The sequence below is a fragment of the Erpetoichthys calabaricus genome, chromosome 6, assembly GCF_900747795.2.
Source record: "Erpetoichthys calabaricus chromosome 6, fErpCal1.3, whole genome shotgun sequence".
Taxonomy (NCBI): Eukaryota; Metazoa; Chordata; class Cladistia; order Polypteriformes; family Polypteridae; genus Erpetoichthys; species Erpetoichthys calabaricus.
Genome location: NC_041399.2, coordinates 76,429,401 through 76,449,398, shown reverse-complemented (window position 1 = coordinate 76,449,398; position 19,998 = coordinate 76,429,401). Strand labels below are relative to the sequence as shown.

Sequence of the window (19,998 nt, the reverse complement as noted above, 5' to 3'; positions counted from 1 at the left end):
TATTTCAAAGTCCTTGGGCTTTTTATTTTTTGTCATCAAGGCACAAGGAGGAACACACTTTTAATATGTCAATTTTTATAATTCTTTATTTTTCCTTTTTAATACTGTTCAGTGCATGTGGAAATTTAACAAATTGTAGAAAAATACCTGTGTCCGGGACCAGCTTATAGTCTCACACACATTTGACACTCCAAAGCAAAAACACTCTGTGCAGCCATCTGGGTTGTCTTTCTGAAGATTGTAGTAACCTTCTTTACAGAGACTGCAATTCTCCCCCATTACATTATTCTGAGAAAAAACAATGACAAAAAGGTTAAGAAAATCTAAAAAAGAAACCTGTAATAACAGTATTTCTACCCCAATTTTCCACAATTTATTGTACTACACTTAACACTATTTGTCATGTTAAACTCTTCATACATCATTGAAAGCTAATCACATTAAAAATAAAGGAGAAGTGCTACACAGCATGAAAAGACCCATTCTAGTACAGTATCTCCAATGACAGAAAAAAAACATTCTCATATAACAGATTTTCATTTCATACATGGAAAGGATCTGCTTTATGTGCATTGCTACCTAGAGAGAGTTCAGCTTCCATTTGGCCATGAATGACATTTGGAAAATAATGTAAATTAATTATCAAAAGTAATAACATCTTAAAATAATAGGGTTTAATTCGTTTGATAATCCTGAAAATGTCATATGTTAAGATACAGTAAAATTTTACCAAGCAAAAGCTTACAATTCACAGATGAAAAAGTAGTTGCAAGCAGCTCTCTTTAAAAAAGACTCAGTTTCCAGCACTATCTGCAGCTTTGCACAGTGAAGATGCAAAGAATGGCTACTGCAGTACAGCATTAGACAATCTATGACTCATAAAACAAGATTTTCAATTCTAGGTTAAGCTTTTCTTGTTTTGGCATTGACATCTTAAAAACAAATCTTGTTGGATAAAAACTGTTCCTAAATGGTTTCGAATTTGAAATGTAAGAATCAATTTTTGACTACATGTTTCAAATGAATATTTCTAAGATGCTGGGATGGAATCCCATCCAAACCTGTTTCCTACCTTGTGTTTAGTACTGCTGGGATAGGCTCCATCCACACTAACCCTAAACTGGATTAAGAAGGATTGAGAATATACGTACTGCTTGTATGTATGTACATTACTTTTGTCCTTATCACCCTCCCTCATTATTTTATCAATTAAAATAATTAAGCCCAAAGTTCCAAATGTTACTTGCATTTCCATTTATTATAAGAAAAGTAGTGAAGCAGTGACTGAACTCTGCAACCAGACTGACAATACTACTAATCAATCTAATGAAACTGAAATTGGAAGTAGTAGTATTGTCACAGGTACAGAGTACAGTCAAATTCTAACTGAATATGTATATGTCATCATTCGCTGGTTCTGTGCAGCATTAATAACGAGCATCATGCACAAAGATTACGGCATAATATTATTTTAAAGTTTTGCATTTTTGATTTATATTTCCCTTTTTCATTTATAATGCACAACGTATGAGACAGTTAAACTTGCCAGTTATAGTAAAATGTGTTATTTGTGGTATTTTAAAACTATTATGGTAGTGTTAATATTTTTTGAGTGCTGAACTGCTATTTTCACTTTTGTAATATAGTTACCTACTATTTATATTGCATTATAATTTCCACCAAAAATATATTTAATATAAACCCAGTTCCCATCTTGAACATTTGGATCTCACACATTTTTTACACATCGTCCTTCATGATGTCTCTGTATGGCAGAAGATAAAGTTTAGTTAATCAATGAATGTTTGCATCTTGGAAAAATTACAGATTAATGACACTGGGAGGGATTTCTCCTTACATTAACCTTACCCTATTGTGATGTCAATAATACTAAACCACACAATTTTATTCTAAAATAAGCTGTTTGGCTGGCTTTTACGTACCTTGCATACACACTCCTCTGCACAAGGGTCTGTGTTGGTGCTGCCTACCAAGCTACAATTACAGCGCACGCAATGAGGATATCCACTGTATCCAAATGAACAGCGATCACACTTTACTCCATCATAGCCTTCCTTACACTGGCACTGCCCTGGGAGTAGACCTAAAAAGAATACAAAAGATTTTTAAAAACAAATTGCACTTGCAAACTATTTTTTCTCTGGGTTAAGGTATACAACATTTAAAAAAATAAAAATATTAAATCTATGAAAAAATTGATAGGACCATTAAGAGAAATTTGTATCAACTTACCTACATGTAAGTCAGCCTCAGCATCGTCTCTGATACAAACGGACTGCTCAGCTCCATAAGGATCACAATTACATGGTGCACAGGGATTCATTTCATAGGGAGAAACCTAAGGTTGAGAATAGTAGAAAGCAGATCAACATGAAAATTTAGATCAGTTTAATAAGCACAGGACTCTACATGTTCACTGTAGAATAGTATGATGTGCATACTCACATATAATTCACCTCTGGGTGGTCTTTTCTGCACACTGCTATCAGGCAATTCAATGCTTCCACATAGTGTACTTGTTAAATTTATTTTTATTTATTTATTGATTGATTGATTGGATGTATTATCTGTCTTGTGAGACTGTATTCTTGTTTTTATACTTCTGCTGCTATATGTATTTGAATTTCCCCATTGGATTAATAAAGTTTATCTAATCTAATCTAATCTAAAGACACAGTTTAAAAGGATGGTGAGAACCTGTAAATGGCAGTTAATATTCAAGTTTGTTTATAAAATGTATATAATCTTAATACATAATTCGCCTGCCTCCTCACTCACTCACTCACTCACGTCCGTCCGAAGCCGAATGCACAGTCACCTTCTGCGCATGTCCGAAGCCGAATGCGCAGTCGCCTTCTGCGCAGCTGCCTGAAAAACCTTACGTGACCGACATACAACCCCAACATTGCGGCAGGCGGCGGATTGACGGCCACAAAAATTCAAAGAGAAAGGCAACTTCGATTAAAGCTCTAGAGGCCTGAAAGGCGATTTCGACTACAGCTCGAGGCCTAATTCTGATTCAATTACACATTCATTCAATACACCTATATCAGGTTTGTGGTGCTTATACTTATTACTATTCCATATTGTACTGGACTGACACAAACTCGTGCCCATTTCATCTTACGTTGTCGAAACAGGCTCTTTGTCTAGTGAATTAATAAATTGCCAGCTTTAAATCATGAGTGGTGTTAAACTACTGACTTCATTCTCATCCCAAGCATCAGAGTGCAAAAATGTCAATTATAATGGAGTTCTTTTCACAAGTGCCTTGTCATTTATGACAGTTGTGCTATTTTACAGCAGTTTTAATATGTGTTTTTGTAAATGTATTTTCATAGAATACCATAATATAACACTGTTTATTTCTATGCATTTACTAGACAATGTCATTCATCCAGGTCTGATTCTAAAATGTATAATTTTTTGACATGGACAGAATAAATATTAAGTTGAATATGTAACATTCTTTCAGGTACAGAGTGACTACTTTGCTAAAAAAAATATTCTGTTTCTCGTTTGCTTTTTTGTAAAGGGGATGACCATCAAAAATATAGCAGAAATTTCCATGTCCACAGTGAAAATGATTTTTTAATTACAAACAACCAAATATGGTTGACAAGCCTACTTATTCTTTATTATTTCTTCCATACTTTTATGGGGTTAGGAGACTCTTAAACTGCAATAAATGCCTTTGCTGTTTGAGGCATAGAGATGCTTTAAATCATCCCATGACCTACAATCAGACAGTAACATTTGTAAACACCCATTCTGCATTTTATGCCTTGAAGATTTTGTTTGGGTTTTGCAAGTGTGTCTACTTGAATGGCCTTAATTTAATATCTGAGCTACACATGAAAAACTCTGTATTAACAAATGCCATCTATATTCCTTTTGAGTTTATCCTTTTTTACTATATGAGGTGTCATTATCAGTTACAGACATGGATACATTCTGATAGTTTGAAACAAAGTACAAATTGTTTTCTGATCTTATTCAGTCTGGTATTTTATAACAAAAGTAATCAGCATATTAGCACAACCCATTTAAGATAAACACCACGCTTTACAAAACACTTTGGCAGGGAAAGTGTCAAAAATGATTTCATGCTCACTGAAAAAATGTTTTTATGAAAATGAAAAACTATTATTTTATCCTTAAAACATTCAGTCACACATGAAAGTCAATGTAGTCTTCACCTTGTGAGCTCTATAGAATCCATCAATGCAGGTTTCACAGTTAATGCCAGCCGTATTCTGAGTGCAATTAATGCAGACACCACCTCCCTCATACTGGTCGAAAATATTCCTGCTCATGTTGCGGTCCGCTACACTTTGGTCAAAGTAACAGTCTTCAGTCTTGTTATGACAATTGCATTCTGTAAGAACATATGCACATTTGAATTGTTTGACAATCCTATTATGGTCTTTACTTGAGAAGAGGACATGTCACAATATACTAGTGTTCAATTTTTCAGTTTATTTTCCATGTTATAGTTAGACAACCAAACTTTTTAAAGTGCAATGAAATATTAATTTATGTTCTACAATCTATTTAATTTTTTTGGTAGAATAAGGTAGAAAGAGTGGCCAAAGAATTAATTTATTAACAAAAACACAATGTAGTGTAATTTGTGCTTTTTACACAGTTATAAACTACCTATCAAAATTTTTAGAACACCTCAGTTTTTCCAGTTTTTTTTTTACATTTTTATCAGTTGAAATTCAATGAATGACCTAAAATGGTGAAAAGGTAAGCAGTAAACAGCCAGAGGTTTAAATGTAATGTTTAGGTTAGCAAAAACTAAAAAAGGAAATATCAGAATACTACAAATGGGCCTTCTTCAGGTAACAACTAATAGGATACAACCAACAGATGTTCTGCGGCAATTAAAGGAATTTAAGCCTTGCAAGCTGAAGCAACACAGCTGTCCCAACTTATGTTGATTATTTAAAAAACCACGGGTAGGTTATAGCCTATAGTACCCATCAAGCACCCCACCTGCCTATGTCAAACAGGGGTACATTTACCAAAAACAATTAATCTTAGTGAATAATGAATGAGATAACAAACAACTTAGGTAAAGAACAAGTGAGTTTTACGAGTGTTTCCCGAAGCCCTTCGTTAGTTGAGAATGAACAAACTAGTTTAAAGTACTACTGTTTTGGGCTCCTCCCCAACGCCCACATCAGAAAAGCAGACTGTTGATAACAGGAACATCAATCCCGCCTATTTTAATAATCAAATATATGTTATATTGTCACATCAGACACGTACAAATTAAACACACACACACAGAGAAAATAAAGAAATTAAAATTTTAACTAATGTTAATTTAACATATTAGTTGAAAATCGGGCACAAAACATGATACAGCATCACTGCAAAAAAGAACAGTGGCAGGCTGCAATAGGAAAAGAAAACAACACTTTACAAAAGAGGAGTTAAACAACTTATGGAGGAGTTGGAAAAAATAAAGAAATTTTGTTTTTCAGGACTTCTGGAAGCCACCAAGAACTTGTGCAGGCACCCAAATTGCATCTTCCACATACCCAGTGTGTGCTCTGCAACAGTGCATGTGCTTTTGTGTGCGGTGTTACCTATCCTCAGTCACTGTTTGGGAGTTCATCACTACAGTTACCAGGTATTCACGAAAATGACACCCAATTGTCTCCCAGCAACCTACCACCAGCAAACACACCATCCCTTGCCATCTGACACACTCCAGAGTTGGTCACTTGGCCACAAGGTCTGTAAGTCCCTGATGATCTGTTGCATATTACCTGGATATCTGACAATGAGAACCCATTTCAACAGTTACGGATGAGATTCTAAAGGCTGGGAATGCAAATAGGGATATGCGTTCTATCCACTGCACCTACAATAGTGCAATGTCTGTTATTATTATTATTATTACTATTATTACTATTACTGTGTTGTCCAAATAAGAGCGTCAGTGTGTTTTTTGTGTTTGACTTAGGGCAACCTCTGTGCCTCTGTGACAGAATTGCAGGGAGGACTCCAACTAAAGAACAACGTTAAAATTAATGAGAGGGTTGGATTTTACAAATGTGAAAAAGTACTACTTTAGTTATGCAGGGTACTGGGAAAAACACTCTTTAATTAATGAATAATTTTAAGTATGAGATAACGAAGTAGTAAGGGTCGGGATATACTTGAAGCTATGTGACACACATGCTCGCGAATACTTCTGCTACGCTTCTGTTTTGTCTTGCATGTTTCCATATCCACATTCAAAGAGTTGGCGATTTGATGCCAGTCGTTATGACAGGCATGTTCGTCACTATGGAAATGTTGATAGCAAAAATAACGATGCTCACATCACATACCAAAACTTAAAAAAACCTGCCACCCAAATTTTTGCTGGTACTGTAACTCGCGCATGCATTACATTAATTTCTGATGATATGCTCAGAGGACACATCAAAAAAACACTGGGAACATATGGCAGCCATGATGAGTGTACATAAATGTTCTGAGCATCAAGTATAACCTGGCCCTTAGACATAACAAAGCTTTTGGGAAATGCACGCCAGATTGTAGTAGAATCTAGCAGAACCACTGACAGGGAAACTTAATTTCTAATGGGCCTAGAGCTAATGTATTATTGTGGCTGGTGGTAGGGGAAATGAAAGTAAGGTTGCATGTAAGAGGTATAAAGGAGAGAGTTTTAAGGATTACCGCTTGGAATATTTTGAGCATGACAGAATAAGTGGAGAAAGTGCTAAACAGAAGTCGAGTAGATGTATGTGCTGCATACAGCAGACAAGGTAGAAAGATAAAAATGTGAGAATGCTTAGAAGAAAACATGGAAGATACAAATTTTTCTGACAAAGTGAGAAGTGATAGAAATGCTGGAGTTGATGTGCTTGTCTACAAAATGGGCAAAGTGGTGAAGGTGAAGAGGGTGAAAGAGTGTAGTTCACCTGTTAAGATTATTGTTGGTGAACAACTGATAAGTATAGTATCAGCACATGGCCCACAAGTTGCTAGAAGCAATAAAGAGAAACATGAGTTTTGCATAAGAGGAAGGTGACTATAATAAGTGGTGACTTCAATTAGCATGTTGGAGACACTGCTGATAGTTACGAGGGAATACACAGGGATTTCAGTTTAGGTAACAGGAAATGAGAGAATTGTGAAGTTTGGTGATGAAATGGAAATGGCAAAACTATATTTAAGATGGAGGAAAAAACATGTTGGTAATGTCTGTGTATCACCCAATTGCCTGGTTGTAGGAAATTATGCAATGTGAGCAACAGAAGTTGAATGAAGAGTGTATGAGAAGTAAATTGTTGAAACATTGATAGCAAGATTGAAAGAGGTTTCAGAAACATAAGGTGTGAAAGGCAAGTGATGAAAAATATCAGATTGAAAACAAAAAAGTCTGTAGTTGGACAAAAGGACCGGCAATGGACAAGGAGACATGGTCATGGATTGCTAAGGTACAATAAGAAATGAGGAAAAGAGGTGATGCTATGAAGAGTGGCAGAAAACAAACACAGAAGGTTATATAAGGTTACAAAGTATGATTCTATAAATGCAGTTTGCAAGGCTCAAGAAGATGTGCATCCTTTTAGTGTAACAATTAACACTGAGCAACATACTGTATTAAGAAAAAGCAAAAGAAAAGTAAGACATAAAATGTTTAACAATATTATTTAAATGTATAATTCCTTTTGTAGCCATCAACATTTGATCTCAACTTAATTACATTAATCTTTAATCAGGCCTGTCTACCCAACTAAGTGCCACTGTGAACTTATTAACACTTTATTGCAAAATGCATTTTAGAAATAATGAAAAGACAATAAAACAAGTCAAAAAAGGACAGTGGCTTATTTATGGTTTTTATTTTACAGGATATTCCAGGCAAAGATACAAGAGAAAACTTCTGCCTACTTTCACATGTGTTGCCAGTAGAGATTGTTCCAGGTTGCCAGGGTTTCTGATGATAGCCAGGGCAACATTCATTACAGCTTTCACCACAAGTATTGTGCTCACAAACGCATTGTAGTTTCTGAATTAATGAAAGAAAACAGAAGATGTTTTGTTAGGCAGCTGGTAACTTTTTGCCATGCATTTTCTATATAATACATTGTAAATAGCCTTTAAGGAAAAAACAGTCTGGGGAAAAGAAAAAACATACAATGGAAACAAATGATTTAAAAATGTCTAAGGAAATGCACATAATACATTTTCTGTCTATTTTAATTTTGCATACATTAAAGTAAATCTATAAAACAGATTTACTAATTCAAATTGAGCTTCTTACTGTAAAACAGTATACTAAAAAGTCAGTAATAAAACACTTGTAAAAAATAAAATATAAACATATACGTATAAAATAAAAAAATATAAATATATGTATGAAAAAATGAAAGGTTCTTCAGAATTATGAAGTGCAGTGCAAAATAACATCTATAATATATAAAAAAACAGAAAAATATAAACATAGTTACATTAAAATATAGAATTAATAATTGTATTTAAAATATAAATGAGAAAAGAAAGATCATGAAGCAGTAACTTAAAGAGTACCTTTGTTGCTTCATCCCAAGGACAGCTTTGTGCATGACCATAGCAAATACACATTCCTCCTACTGATATATCCTTGATGGAATAGAAATACTAAAAGCAAAACAGAGCAGGTTAGAAAAAGAGAACAGTCTAAACTACTCAAGATAAAATATTGGGTTTAAATAAAGATGGTAAATAAAAATAATAAAAAGACATAATAGATAAGATTGAGATGAAACACAGGAGACATTTTTATGTTTGGTTCTTCAGGAAGGATATGATTGTTATACTTGCCACCATCCATGGCATTATATTACTGGGGTCTCATTTATACAACTTTGCATGGATTTGAATGTGAAAGTTTGCATATGCTGAAAAACAGGAAAATATGTACACCAAAAAAATCTGATTCATAAAACTTGCCACATGCAGTAAATAGCAAACACCCTTTATAAATAGCAAATATCTTGCAAATGTGCATACATGAACATGCCTCAAAATCCTGTTTATGGCTATGCTTACCATATATGGACTATGCTAATTAACCTTGTACATATGGAATAACATTGGTTTTTAAAGGGATGGGAGTTTATATGTTGAAAACGAGTAATAATTCTCAGTGAAAGAAAGAGACATAACCTAATTGCACACTTCTCACCACATTGCCAATATATTGTGTTTCTATTATGTTTTCATAAAATATTATATAATACACCCCATTGTACCATTTTATCAAAGAAATACTCTGAAATTTCAACAATGCTTGCAAAATATATGGCTTGCAACATGGATTATGTCATATAAGACACAAAAAGGTTAGGTTTTAATGTTTATTTGTTCTGGGCAACTTTAGATTTGTAGTACAGTCATCCCTCACCTATCGTGGGGGTTACTTTCCAGAGCCCCCCGCGATAGGTGAAAATCCGCGAAGTAGCGACCTATATTTATTTTATTATTTATACATATTTTAAGGCTTTATAAACCCTTCCCACACTCTTATAAACCTTTCTCACTCTCTTGTTAACCTTTCCCACACTCTTATAAACACTTCCTATGCTCTTAAACACTTTCTGCATTCTTAAACACCGCAGACCAACACTGCACATGGCACGCAGCGATCAGACGTCGATGTGTCTGCACTCGTTTTGTGAAGGGGGGCAGCTGAACTTATGCTGAGCAGAAATGGACTTTGTGCTGCTTCTGCCAAAATGCCTGCTTGTCGCTCTGCACGTTCAGAAGGAGGAGGAGGAGTGGGGGTGTGTGAGGGCTGAACACACGTTAGCTCAAACTCCCCTCCCCGGAGGCGCAGTACACTCCTGCCACTTCGCATTGTCAAGGGGGTGGGGAGCTGAATGAACGCTAAGGAGAAGTGGACTTTGTGCTGGCTTTGTGCTGCTTGTCGCTCTGCGTGTCAATAATTTAAAAGCCTGTACATCACCTATTTTCCTGTCTCACTGTCTTGTCTTGCGTGAAGTAAAAATGTTTTATAATAGTGAGATGTTACTCATATCCTTAGCCCGGCATCCACATATCATATGTGTTAACAAAGTGTGTTTTATAAGTTTACATGTGTTTAGAGCATGTGGGATGGGTATTTTAAGGCTTAAACTATAAAAATGTTTATTTATATGGTCTTTCTATATCGCAGATTTTCTCCTGTTGCTGATGGGTCTGGAACATAACTTCCGCGATAGGCGGGCAATCACTTGTATTTAAAAACATGCAAAGTCGTGAATCCGTGAAAAGCGAACCGCGAAGTAGCGAGGGATTACTGTAGTTGTTGATGAACATTTTAATTGCATAGTGGTATCTAAGTTGCAAGCCTGAGCCAAGCATGAAATCCATAGATGTCCAGAGATAATGTACACAGTCAGACAGTAATAAACACAAAAATGTAAAAGCTGCAGCTTGGAATTAGTGAACCAAATACAACCACCTAGACAACACTACATAATAATCTGAAGCAACAATGAAAGAGGAAAGTAAACCATTGATGCTTTCCATGGTGAGCTCGAAACAAACAGAATTCTCTATCAATGGTTTAAAAATAAACATGTCAATAATGGATTTCTTTTTCATGTGGCGATATGTGAAAAATATTGTGTATGCATAAAAATAATACTGTAACTGTCAATAATGTTCCAAGAAAAGATCACTGCAGTTTTATCATTAACAACCACAGCCATGCTTTATCACAGGCATGTCAAACACGCGGCCAGCAACAGAAATCTGTGCGGCCCGCATGACAGATCCTAGTTAGCACTGAACTTGTACAAAATGTTACTATCGTTTGTGATTGAATCATTCTGCATCTTCGGTGTTACTTATTGACTTTTCTTACTTCTGCCTTCTGACAAAAGCGCATTTTCCCATGGCATTACGGTACCGGAAACGTCATCAGCTAGTAGAGCCACGAGCCTTGACCAAAGTTAATGAGCCGCAGCATCACAACTGAAGTGCTAGGCTGCAGCAGCAGGCAGCAGGTGTGGCCTTAGGCATGTGCAAACTGTGCACCTGCACAGTGCCGCCAAATCCCAGGGGCCGCCACCCCAATATATATTGCATATAAAACAGAAAGAGAAAATAACGACACAGCTGACGGCAATGTGGCCGAAAAACATTGTGTTTCTTGTTAATTAGTAGGCTGTATTTACTAGAGTCGGAGCAGTAAGCTATATGTAGTATTATAACGTTCTGCCGTAATAAGAATATCATGGGCCGCCACTTGGTTTTCAAGTTACAGACACGCGTATATAGAAGCGTGTCATGAGCACGAGGTGGCTATGCAGTGTCCGCAACGGATGTGGCCATCCGCCGTGCATAAGATACGTAATGACACTGCCACCGATTCTTTCTCTGCCCAGGGCCGCCATGAGCCTAGAGCCGCCCTTGCTAAGGCTACACTACTGACTGGGCTGCTGAGACTGGCCACTGGGCAGAACTGACCATCACGAGTAGTAATAGCCCACATATTTTCATGTTTTTTTGCTCTAGTTTCATGTAATTTTGTGCTAGTATTGTAACGAACAGTTAGTGCAGACTACAGCTGAAGATCTGAAGTGGACGCGAGAAGTTGGTGAGTTGTTTATTAATATATTTTTGTGATTTTGAGTTTGTAAAATTATTGTAGGTCAGGTGGCTTTTTGCATATCGGCTTATTTTACAATATAAACTTTGAAGTAAACTTAGTAAAGTAAAATTTGATTTTTGGAGGATTTGTTTTCCAACTTGAATTACTGAGCATTTTCGTGATTTCAGTTCACACAAACAGGGCATTGCGCTGTTCTCTTACAACGTTGAGAATGCGCCTGAGAATATCCAAATAGAATTGATTGAAGTGCAGTCAGATTCTATTCTGAAGGCAAAATACAACGAAGTTGGTGTGCCAGGCTTGTATGCTTACCTGCCACCCTCGTATGTGCAGATCCGTAAGTTGGCATCGAGAGTACTGTCAATGTTCAGAAGCATTTACCTTTGTGAGCAATTATTTTCGTTAATGAAAGCTACCAAAACCCCACATCGCTCAAGACTTACCGTCAAGCACCTTTCATCCCTCATAAAAGTTGCAGCTGCACAAGATTTCAAGCCTGATATTGACGAACTGGTTACTAACAAGAAATGCCAAGTGTTGGGACAAAAGAAATAAATCTCACACTGTAAGGCTCCTATATAAGCAATGAATATAATATGAATATAATATAATAAGGACCTAGCTAAGAGGCTAAGACTCTAATTCTACACTGTTGTATGGAGACTGTATGGAAATAAATTGTTTTTCTTTAAACTTTAAACTTTAAGTGTTACATTTTTTAAAGTTTTCAGTATTAGAAAGAAAGCTACAGTAACTTTGTATAATAGTATAATAGTATTTGTTACAGTGCGGCCCGCTGACACACGTATGGCAGTCGAAGCGGCCTACCAATGGTAGTGAGTTTGACACGCCTGCTTTATCATATCTGTGTGGAACAAAAGGAAAAAATAACTATTTGCTAATAATGGTGCTTACATTGAGACATATTAAGGAAACAAATAAAACTGTATATTTTCTGCACATTCTTAATGAAAGACATCTGAGGTTTGTTATCTATTTAAAGAATTTAACTCTCTTTGGTTATAACAGTTAGCCAATTTTTTTATTTAAACAAACTGTTAAAAGACCAGGGGTTAACTAATCACAGAAACAGCACAATTAATAATTCTCAGAATAAAATCAATATACTCTAACACAGCTATGCTTGATTTCTCACACATATAAATACAAGAAGCTATAGATTTGTTACAGGTCATTATGGATCATTATGCAGCTTTACTGTTAAAAAACTGCAATAATGTATAGATATACTACTCAATGTTTTATGCAGTACATACATTCTAGTTATAAAAACATCTAAGGCATCATTTTTTTAAGAACTACCAATAAAATGACATTCTGATATTGATATAAACCTAGAATTTGAAACAAAAAAATGGCACAATTAACAAACACTTCAGTGGGTTTTGTCTTACCCTGCGCGTTACAATGGGATCAACATCTTTAGGGTCCCGGTAACTGAGAGTCATGAGGTCAGCATTGAGTGTTCGAATGCGCTGAAGACGGAGGCGGATATACCGAGCTGAGGTAAATTCAAGCAAGGCAGGGCTGAGATCATCTGCACCAGGTCTGCCATTAATTAAAGATGTGTGGATCTATAAACAATAAAAAATTAAGTTTTTAAAAGTTTTCACGTACTAGTTTTATTTTTCTTTCTGGATTGTTTCAATTCAGTGACACAAGATATCAAGATATTCATAAAGTAATCTGCACTTTTTAAATCTGTAATAGTAATTTTTTTTAAAATGAAACTGATGACCATATGTAGTTCTTTTAACAAATCAAAAAGGTGATGTTGCCTATCAATACTGCATTTTAAGTGCTACAAATATTAATTGAATGTAAGGATAGCAAAAATAGGACAATAATATTCTTTTAAATGTAGTGTTTCCTTATACTTGCAGAACTTGTAAAAGCATTGTATTGTGCCCACAACCACAGCAATGCTATTAGTAACATGAAATTGCTGAAATGACATGAAAAATGTACTACTCTTTCTGCCTGCTCAATATCCATGAAAGAGTCATCTTGAAGTCTCCATTGTTGATCAGTCAAACAAAATGAAACAGTTTCTACACTGTTGTCTAATTGTTCTTGTTTATACTCTTGAAACAATGCCAGTGTTTATTATAGCACTACATTTTAGTTGTGTGGGTCTGCAAAAACTGACAGAAATATGAGCTAAGAATCTATTTAGGCTGTGCAGAAGTTCTTTTGACTGATAGTATGCTTTTTATAATACTTTATTTTCAGAAATCCCAGTCCTTACAATAAGCAAAAGAGAGTTACAATATTCTGAACTTTAGGTGAAATTATCATTTTCTTTTTTGTATTTTATATATATTCATACAATTATGAATATTCATACAATTACTGTACGATATAGGGCTGGTTCCCGCTTTTTGACCAAAGCTACGGTTTTGTATTTCACCTATACAATAGCGTATTTGCTGTTTAACCCACATTTTGATATAATTATTACATTATTAACCCTACAACATTTCTCCATATAACAAGGTTCATATTAACAAAAATGTTTTACTTTTGCCTCATTTTCCACAACACATTTCAATAGTATCTTTACACATTTTTGGCAAGCATTTATCATTGTTAGTTTTTCTGGTTAATGTAGTACCACAAACTCTACTTTAGTCTTTCCGATGGTGAAGTAATGAGCAGTGACTTTAATGAGAGATACCCACAAATTCCTAGGTACTGTCCCAAACTGCCATATTTGAACAATATGACTCCATAGTCACAGGGAAGAGGTATACTGAAGGTGCTTCGGCAATCACTATTGGATGGCAATGTATCCAAAGTTTGTTATCAGTAATGTTATAATGAAAAAAGTACTCAAAGCTGACTTAAATCTACTGACAAAATATAGTATATTGTAAAGTACCAGGCAGATAGGTGAAATTAATGAAAGAGTACACTAATCTTCAAAAGTTTGCAGTCACCCAGATGTTTTTATGTTTTTAAGAAACTGACACTGGAGTAATGTTTGCTGAAAACAAATTATAAATCAGTCATTTCAAGCAGTAATAGCTATTTGTAACATTAGTAATGATATGTTATTATATAATATGATATTTAGTGACTACCACAGGATTAAAACTTAATATAAGGCAGATCGTGGATATTGTTTTATCTGACCATTTTTTCATATTATTTAAGGTAGAAATACTAATAGCTATACAACTAATGAGAAGCGAATTGTTAAAAAATGATATTTTGATAAATCTGCAGCTTCAAAGTTTGCTAACATTCTAAACAACCAGTCAGTTTGTAGTGCTTACTACAATAGTGATAATAATGTAAATACTAAGGAGAAAAATTGTAATGTTAAAGTGAGAGCTACCACTGATGTAGTTGCTCCTGAAAAAATGGCTAAAAAATCCTCCAGCACTATTATACTAAATTGATAGTTCACTATGAAATATTGAAGGCTAAAAATAACGAAATATAACAACACAGTCCTCCTGGAGAGCCAGTGCTACTTCTCTAAAATTATAAAAAATAATAAATTTTATTCTCTACTATTGATCGTTTGTTAAACCCAGGTCACTCAATGGAATGCCTCCAAACTAGTGAAACTTGCTATATTTTTTAAACACAAAATTAATGATATTAAAAATAATATAGTATGTCCCTACCAAAGCTGATCCTATTAAATCTGAGTATTCCTTTTTAAGCAAATTAAATTTGTTCACCAGGATGGATTTACCGGATATATCCAGAATAATTTCTCAACTGAAACCCCCCACTTGCATCCCTGACCCAATACCAACAACCTTTTTCAGAGAAGTATCCGATGTGCTAGCTGATAGTGTGCTTGACATAGCAAACTCATCATTAGATATGGGGGTCTTCCCAGACTATCTTAAGACTGCTGATTTTAAACCCCTGCAGAAGAAAAATAATCTCAACTCTTCTGTTTTTGACAATTTTAGAGCTACTTCTAACCTGCCTTCTAGAAAAGGGAGTCATTACACAGCTTAATGATCATTTGAATAAGCATACTATTCTTGACAAGTTTCAGTCAGGTTTTAGAACAAATCACAGTATAGAAACTGTACTCTTTAAAGTAGTAAATGACTTCTGGGTTAATGCGGACAGAGGCCGCTTATCTGTTCTCATCCTCTTAGATCTGAATGCAGCATTTGATACTTTTGATCACAATATTCTTATAAATTGCCTTAAGTCAGTGGATGGGCCTCTGGCAATGTCTTAAATTGGTTTGAGTCTTACTTAACAGGTAGAAAATTCTTTGTTAGTTGTGGTAATTATACTTCAAAGACACAAGATATTCTATACGGTGTTCCACAAGGATCTATCCTGGGTCCCCTGCTCTTTTTGATCTCTATGCTTCCATTAGGTCAGATTATCTAACATGAGCTACCACTGTTATGCTGATAACACACAACAGTATTTATTAATAGCGCTTGATGACCCCGACTCTCTTGGTTCACTGACCCAATGTCATACTTGCATTTCTGAATGGATAAGCAGTAATTTTCTCAAACTAAATAAGGAGAAAACAGAAATCTTAGTTATTGGTAAAATGAATATAGTGAGGGTATCAGAAATAAACTTGATCCCATTAGGCTTAAAAGTCAAGACAGAGGTAAAGAATTTAGGGGTAATTATTGACACTGACCTAAATTTTAAATCACATATTAATCAGATTACCAGGACAGCATTTTTTCACTTTAGAACTTTGCAAGGTGCTGAAAAATTAATTCACGCTTTTGTTTTGTTGTTGACTAGATTACTGTAACGCACTGCTTTTAGCACGACCCAAGAAAGCCATAAATTAGGTGTAACCAGTGCAGAATGCAGCTGCCAGAATGTTAACTAGGAAAAGAAAATCCGAGCACATCTCTCCAGTATTGATGTCATTACATTGGTTACCCGTGTCATTCAGAATTGACATTAAATACCGCTAATAGTTTACAAAACCTTAAATAATCTAAATCCATCCTATATTTTGGAATGCATGTCACCTTACACTCCAAATTGTAACCTTAGATCTTCAAATGAGTGTCTGCTTATAATTCCAAGAGCTAAACTTAGAAAAAGGGATGAGGCAGCCTTCTGCTGTTATGTACCTAAAATCTGAAATAGTTAACCGATTGAAATTCGCCAGGCTAATACGATGTAGCATTTTAAAAAAAACGCTAAAAACATGTTATTTTACCATGGCTTTCTCATTGCTAAATTTTAGTGTATTCCTGTTAGGCTATATGAACATTGAATCATCATTTTTATCAAGGCTTCGCAATCCATACTAATCCCTACTATTCTCTGGTGTTCTTTTTCCGGTTCCTGATTAAGGACCCTACATTGACTGATGGCCATGTGGACATCTGGGGTAATGCCTTCAGTCCATCATCATCTAATTCTTTCACATGAAAACTAAAAGCCATAAGGACTGATTTAGATCTTTTATGTTAGGTAGCATGTCCTTTGGAGCAGCGGAGTCTCTTGGCCTTAGAACCCCTGCAGATTTTTTTTTCCTCTGGGCCATCTGGAGTTTTTGTTATTTTTTCTGTCCTCCTGGCCATCTGACATTACTTTATTCTTTGTTACTTAGTATTGCCTAATCTTATTTTTGTTTCATATAAACTTTGCACTTTGAGCTACGCCATCTGTATGAAAATGAACTATATAAATAAATGTTGTTGTTGTTTTTGTTATGTCTATATGTTTAAATCAATTCAATGGTTCCTTAATAAAATAAGGTATTGATTTCTGTCAAAAACATAAACATTTTTGGGTAATTCTTTTCAAAACAATACAATACATATAGGAGCTTTGTTTTTCTCTTCTAGGGTCATAAGTAAAACGTGTGGGAAGCAACTTTTACTCAGTTGAAGCAACTAAGCACTAGATAGCAGTCTAACATCTTTCAACTTCTGCTTACAGCCACTAACACAACCTCATTCAACTTGAAAAGCCATGATGTCATCCAAGTGCTGCATTTCATAACACCATTTTTGGTTTCATCATCATAATAAGATGCAGGACAACCAACAATGTGTCACTAGTAACAAAGCACTGGAGAAGACACGACACGTCCATTAACCCAGAGCTGTTATGATTTTATGCCTTTTTAAAATTTTTCTCTGGCATTTGTAAACGCATTTTATTTTTTCAGCCAAGTGGAATATGTGATCAGTGAGAAATTAATTTATGTTATTATTTTGGTGATTCTCAGAGTGTTAAAATGAGTTTATATCTTGAAACACCTTCATCTTGGCTTTCTGTGGGCACTGTCATTTTGCTTTTGTTTTGTGTACTATTGTTTGCTGGTTGCTTCTGCTTTTTTAGATTCACCAAACAGTTACTAACCCTAATCAGTTTTCTTTCTATTGTCAGGTATCCTGCTGAGACAACTGGAGTCAATGGTTCATTGCAAATCTTCTAGTTCTGCCAATGTAAAATGAGACCACACATATTATATGTCGTGGACTGAGTCATAATTGTGAATTTCCCATTGGGATTAATAAAGTATCTATCTATCTATCTATCTATCTATCTATCTATCTATCTATCTATCTATCTATCTATCTATCTATCTATCTATCTATCTATCTATCTATAATATGATGAATGTTTTTCGTATTACACTATCCATGTACATTGTACATTGCTCTGATTTTGTCAAAGACCATGATGGGGAGGGGCAATCTGTTGTCTTTAATCATCACAACTGTGAGTTTGTCTTGCTCTGACTGTGACTTGAAAAACCAACTCATTGGCCCCCAAGAAGTTTATTTTCTCCTGTAGTACTAACGCTTGGAGTTTTTGATTTTGTCTCCTCATATCTCAACTGCTCATATCTGAAACCTAACATCAGTGGACTTTATAGTGTCAATATTTATTTTAATCATTAAACATAATCTATGTTACTTTCAGTTCAATGTAATTTGCATGCTTTTGAACTTAAACCCGGTAATATTTATAATTTACTGTAGTTAAAAATGTTCAAGCACTCTGAGCCTGTGCTTGGGAAGTGCTATACAAAAATAAACTGAATTGAATTAACAACATAATTGTTAATATATGTATTTTATAAGTTTATGAGATACATCCATCAATTAGAATTCAAATGTTAACAACTCATCTTAAGTACAATTCCATACAACAACATATTAAGGACTAATACTTGAAAGAGAGAACTGTTTAAAAAAAACGCAAGAAGCACACTACATATGTGATGATTAAAGAGGTAACCTGGGTATTTTACCATTGGTTTTCACTATTACCTCTCCATGTTCAAAGGGGACGAGTCTGGAATAGTAGGATGTGCAGATTACTTCATCATCATATTTGTAGGTTGGGTTCCCAAGCCTTGGTGTAACGTTGTATCTTGTAAGGCATTCAGTGTCACTTATTGCATAGAACTGCCAAGGCTGAAATTCAATACCATCTACAGAGCGCTCTAGAATCCAGTTCCCGGGTCGAGGGGAATTAGCAGATTTTATTATGACATAAGCCACTTGGAAAACCTGCAGAAAAAGAGAACAAATATCTTCAGTTCATTAATGTTTGTGAAAAAACATAACGAGGCAATTGCTGAAGTGTTTAATTTTGAAGGTTACATGAATGAAATATATATAAAAATATCATGACATGAAAAAATAGTCTTATCTGTATTTGCAATGGTTATACAATCATCAAAAATAAAAAACAGCTTATACATTAAAGGGCAATGAGCACATTCACTTTTCAAAGTCTGGAGGCATGTTTTTGATGCAACAGGCACAGTAAATAGCAACTAAAATGCATTTAAACTGAATGTGACAACTTTTAGTAAAGGACAATATATACTATTTAATAATTTTTAACATTTCAGATTCACAGTCCCTAAGAAAATTAATTCATCAACAGGGTTTGGTGGTTTCTGAGCTGTACTCTATAAAAAGAACTCTGGCATAGCAGCTTATATAATATGGAATGAAGTGCAAGGGATATGAAATTCTCCGTGTACTTGTTATGGAGATATACAAACTGGTGGTGATCATGACTACCTAGAATATTCTTTTTAATGTGTCCTAACCAGTCTTTAGTTATTCAGAGAGTCCACTTTTGTTCTATGATTCACAGGGTTACTTGTCCTTTTGAAGGTGATAGGGACAATATATTCCCTCTGTGAAATGTTAAAGATGTCACTGAAGACATCAGATAATTGGCTGCTATAGTGTTTTAAAACATGCCCCGAAATTCCATCCAGACTAGATGTTTAGTGAATATAAACTCATTTAAAAGCCTTCCTTACATTATTTACTGTTCAGAAACAAAGAAGGATGAATCATGTAGTGTTACGAGCAATCAAATGG

General features: G+C 35.0%; 1 protein-coding gene across 1 annotated transcript in view; it reads right to left on the bottom strand.

The window, feature by feature from the left end:
- lama1 (laminin, alpha 1) overlaps positions 1–19,998 on the bottom strand; it is a 200,034-nt gene that overhangs the window by 132,025 nt on the left and 48,011 nt on the right. Inside the window, exons 4-11 of the mRNA XM_051928752.1 lie at positions 18,925–19,167; positions 13,069–13,248; positions 8,584–8,673; positions 7,945–8,062; positions 4,221–4,399; positions 2,254–2,359; positions 1,944–2,104; positions 148–288 (exon numbers count right to left, since the gene is read on the bottom strand). Of these exons, the coding sequence (XP_051784712.1) occupies positions 148–288; positions 1,944–2,104; positions 2,254–2,359; positions 4,221–4,399; positions 7,945–8,062; positions 8,584–8,673; positions 13,069–13,248; positions 18,925–19,167 (1,218 nt within the window). The remainder of the gene's footprint in view (positions 1–147; positions 289–1,943; positions 2,105–2,253; positions 2,360–4,220; positions 4,400–7,944; positions 8,063–8,583; positions 8,674–13,068; positions 13,249–18,924; positions 19,168–19,998) is intronic.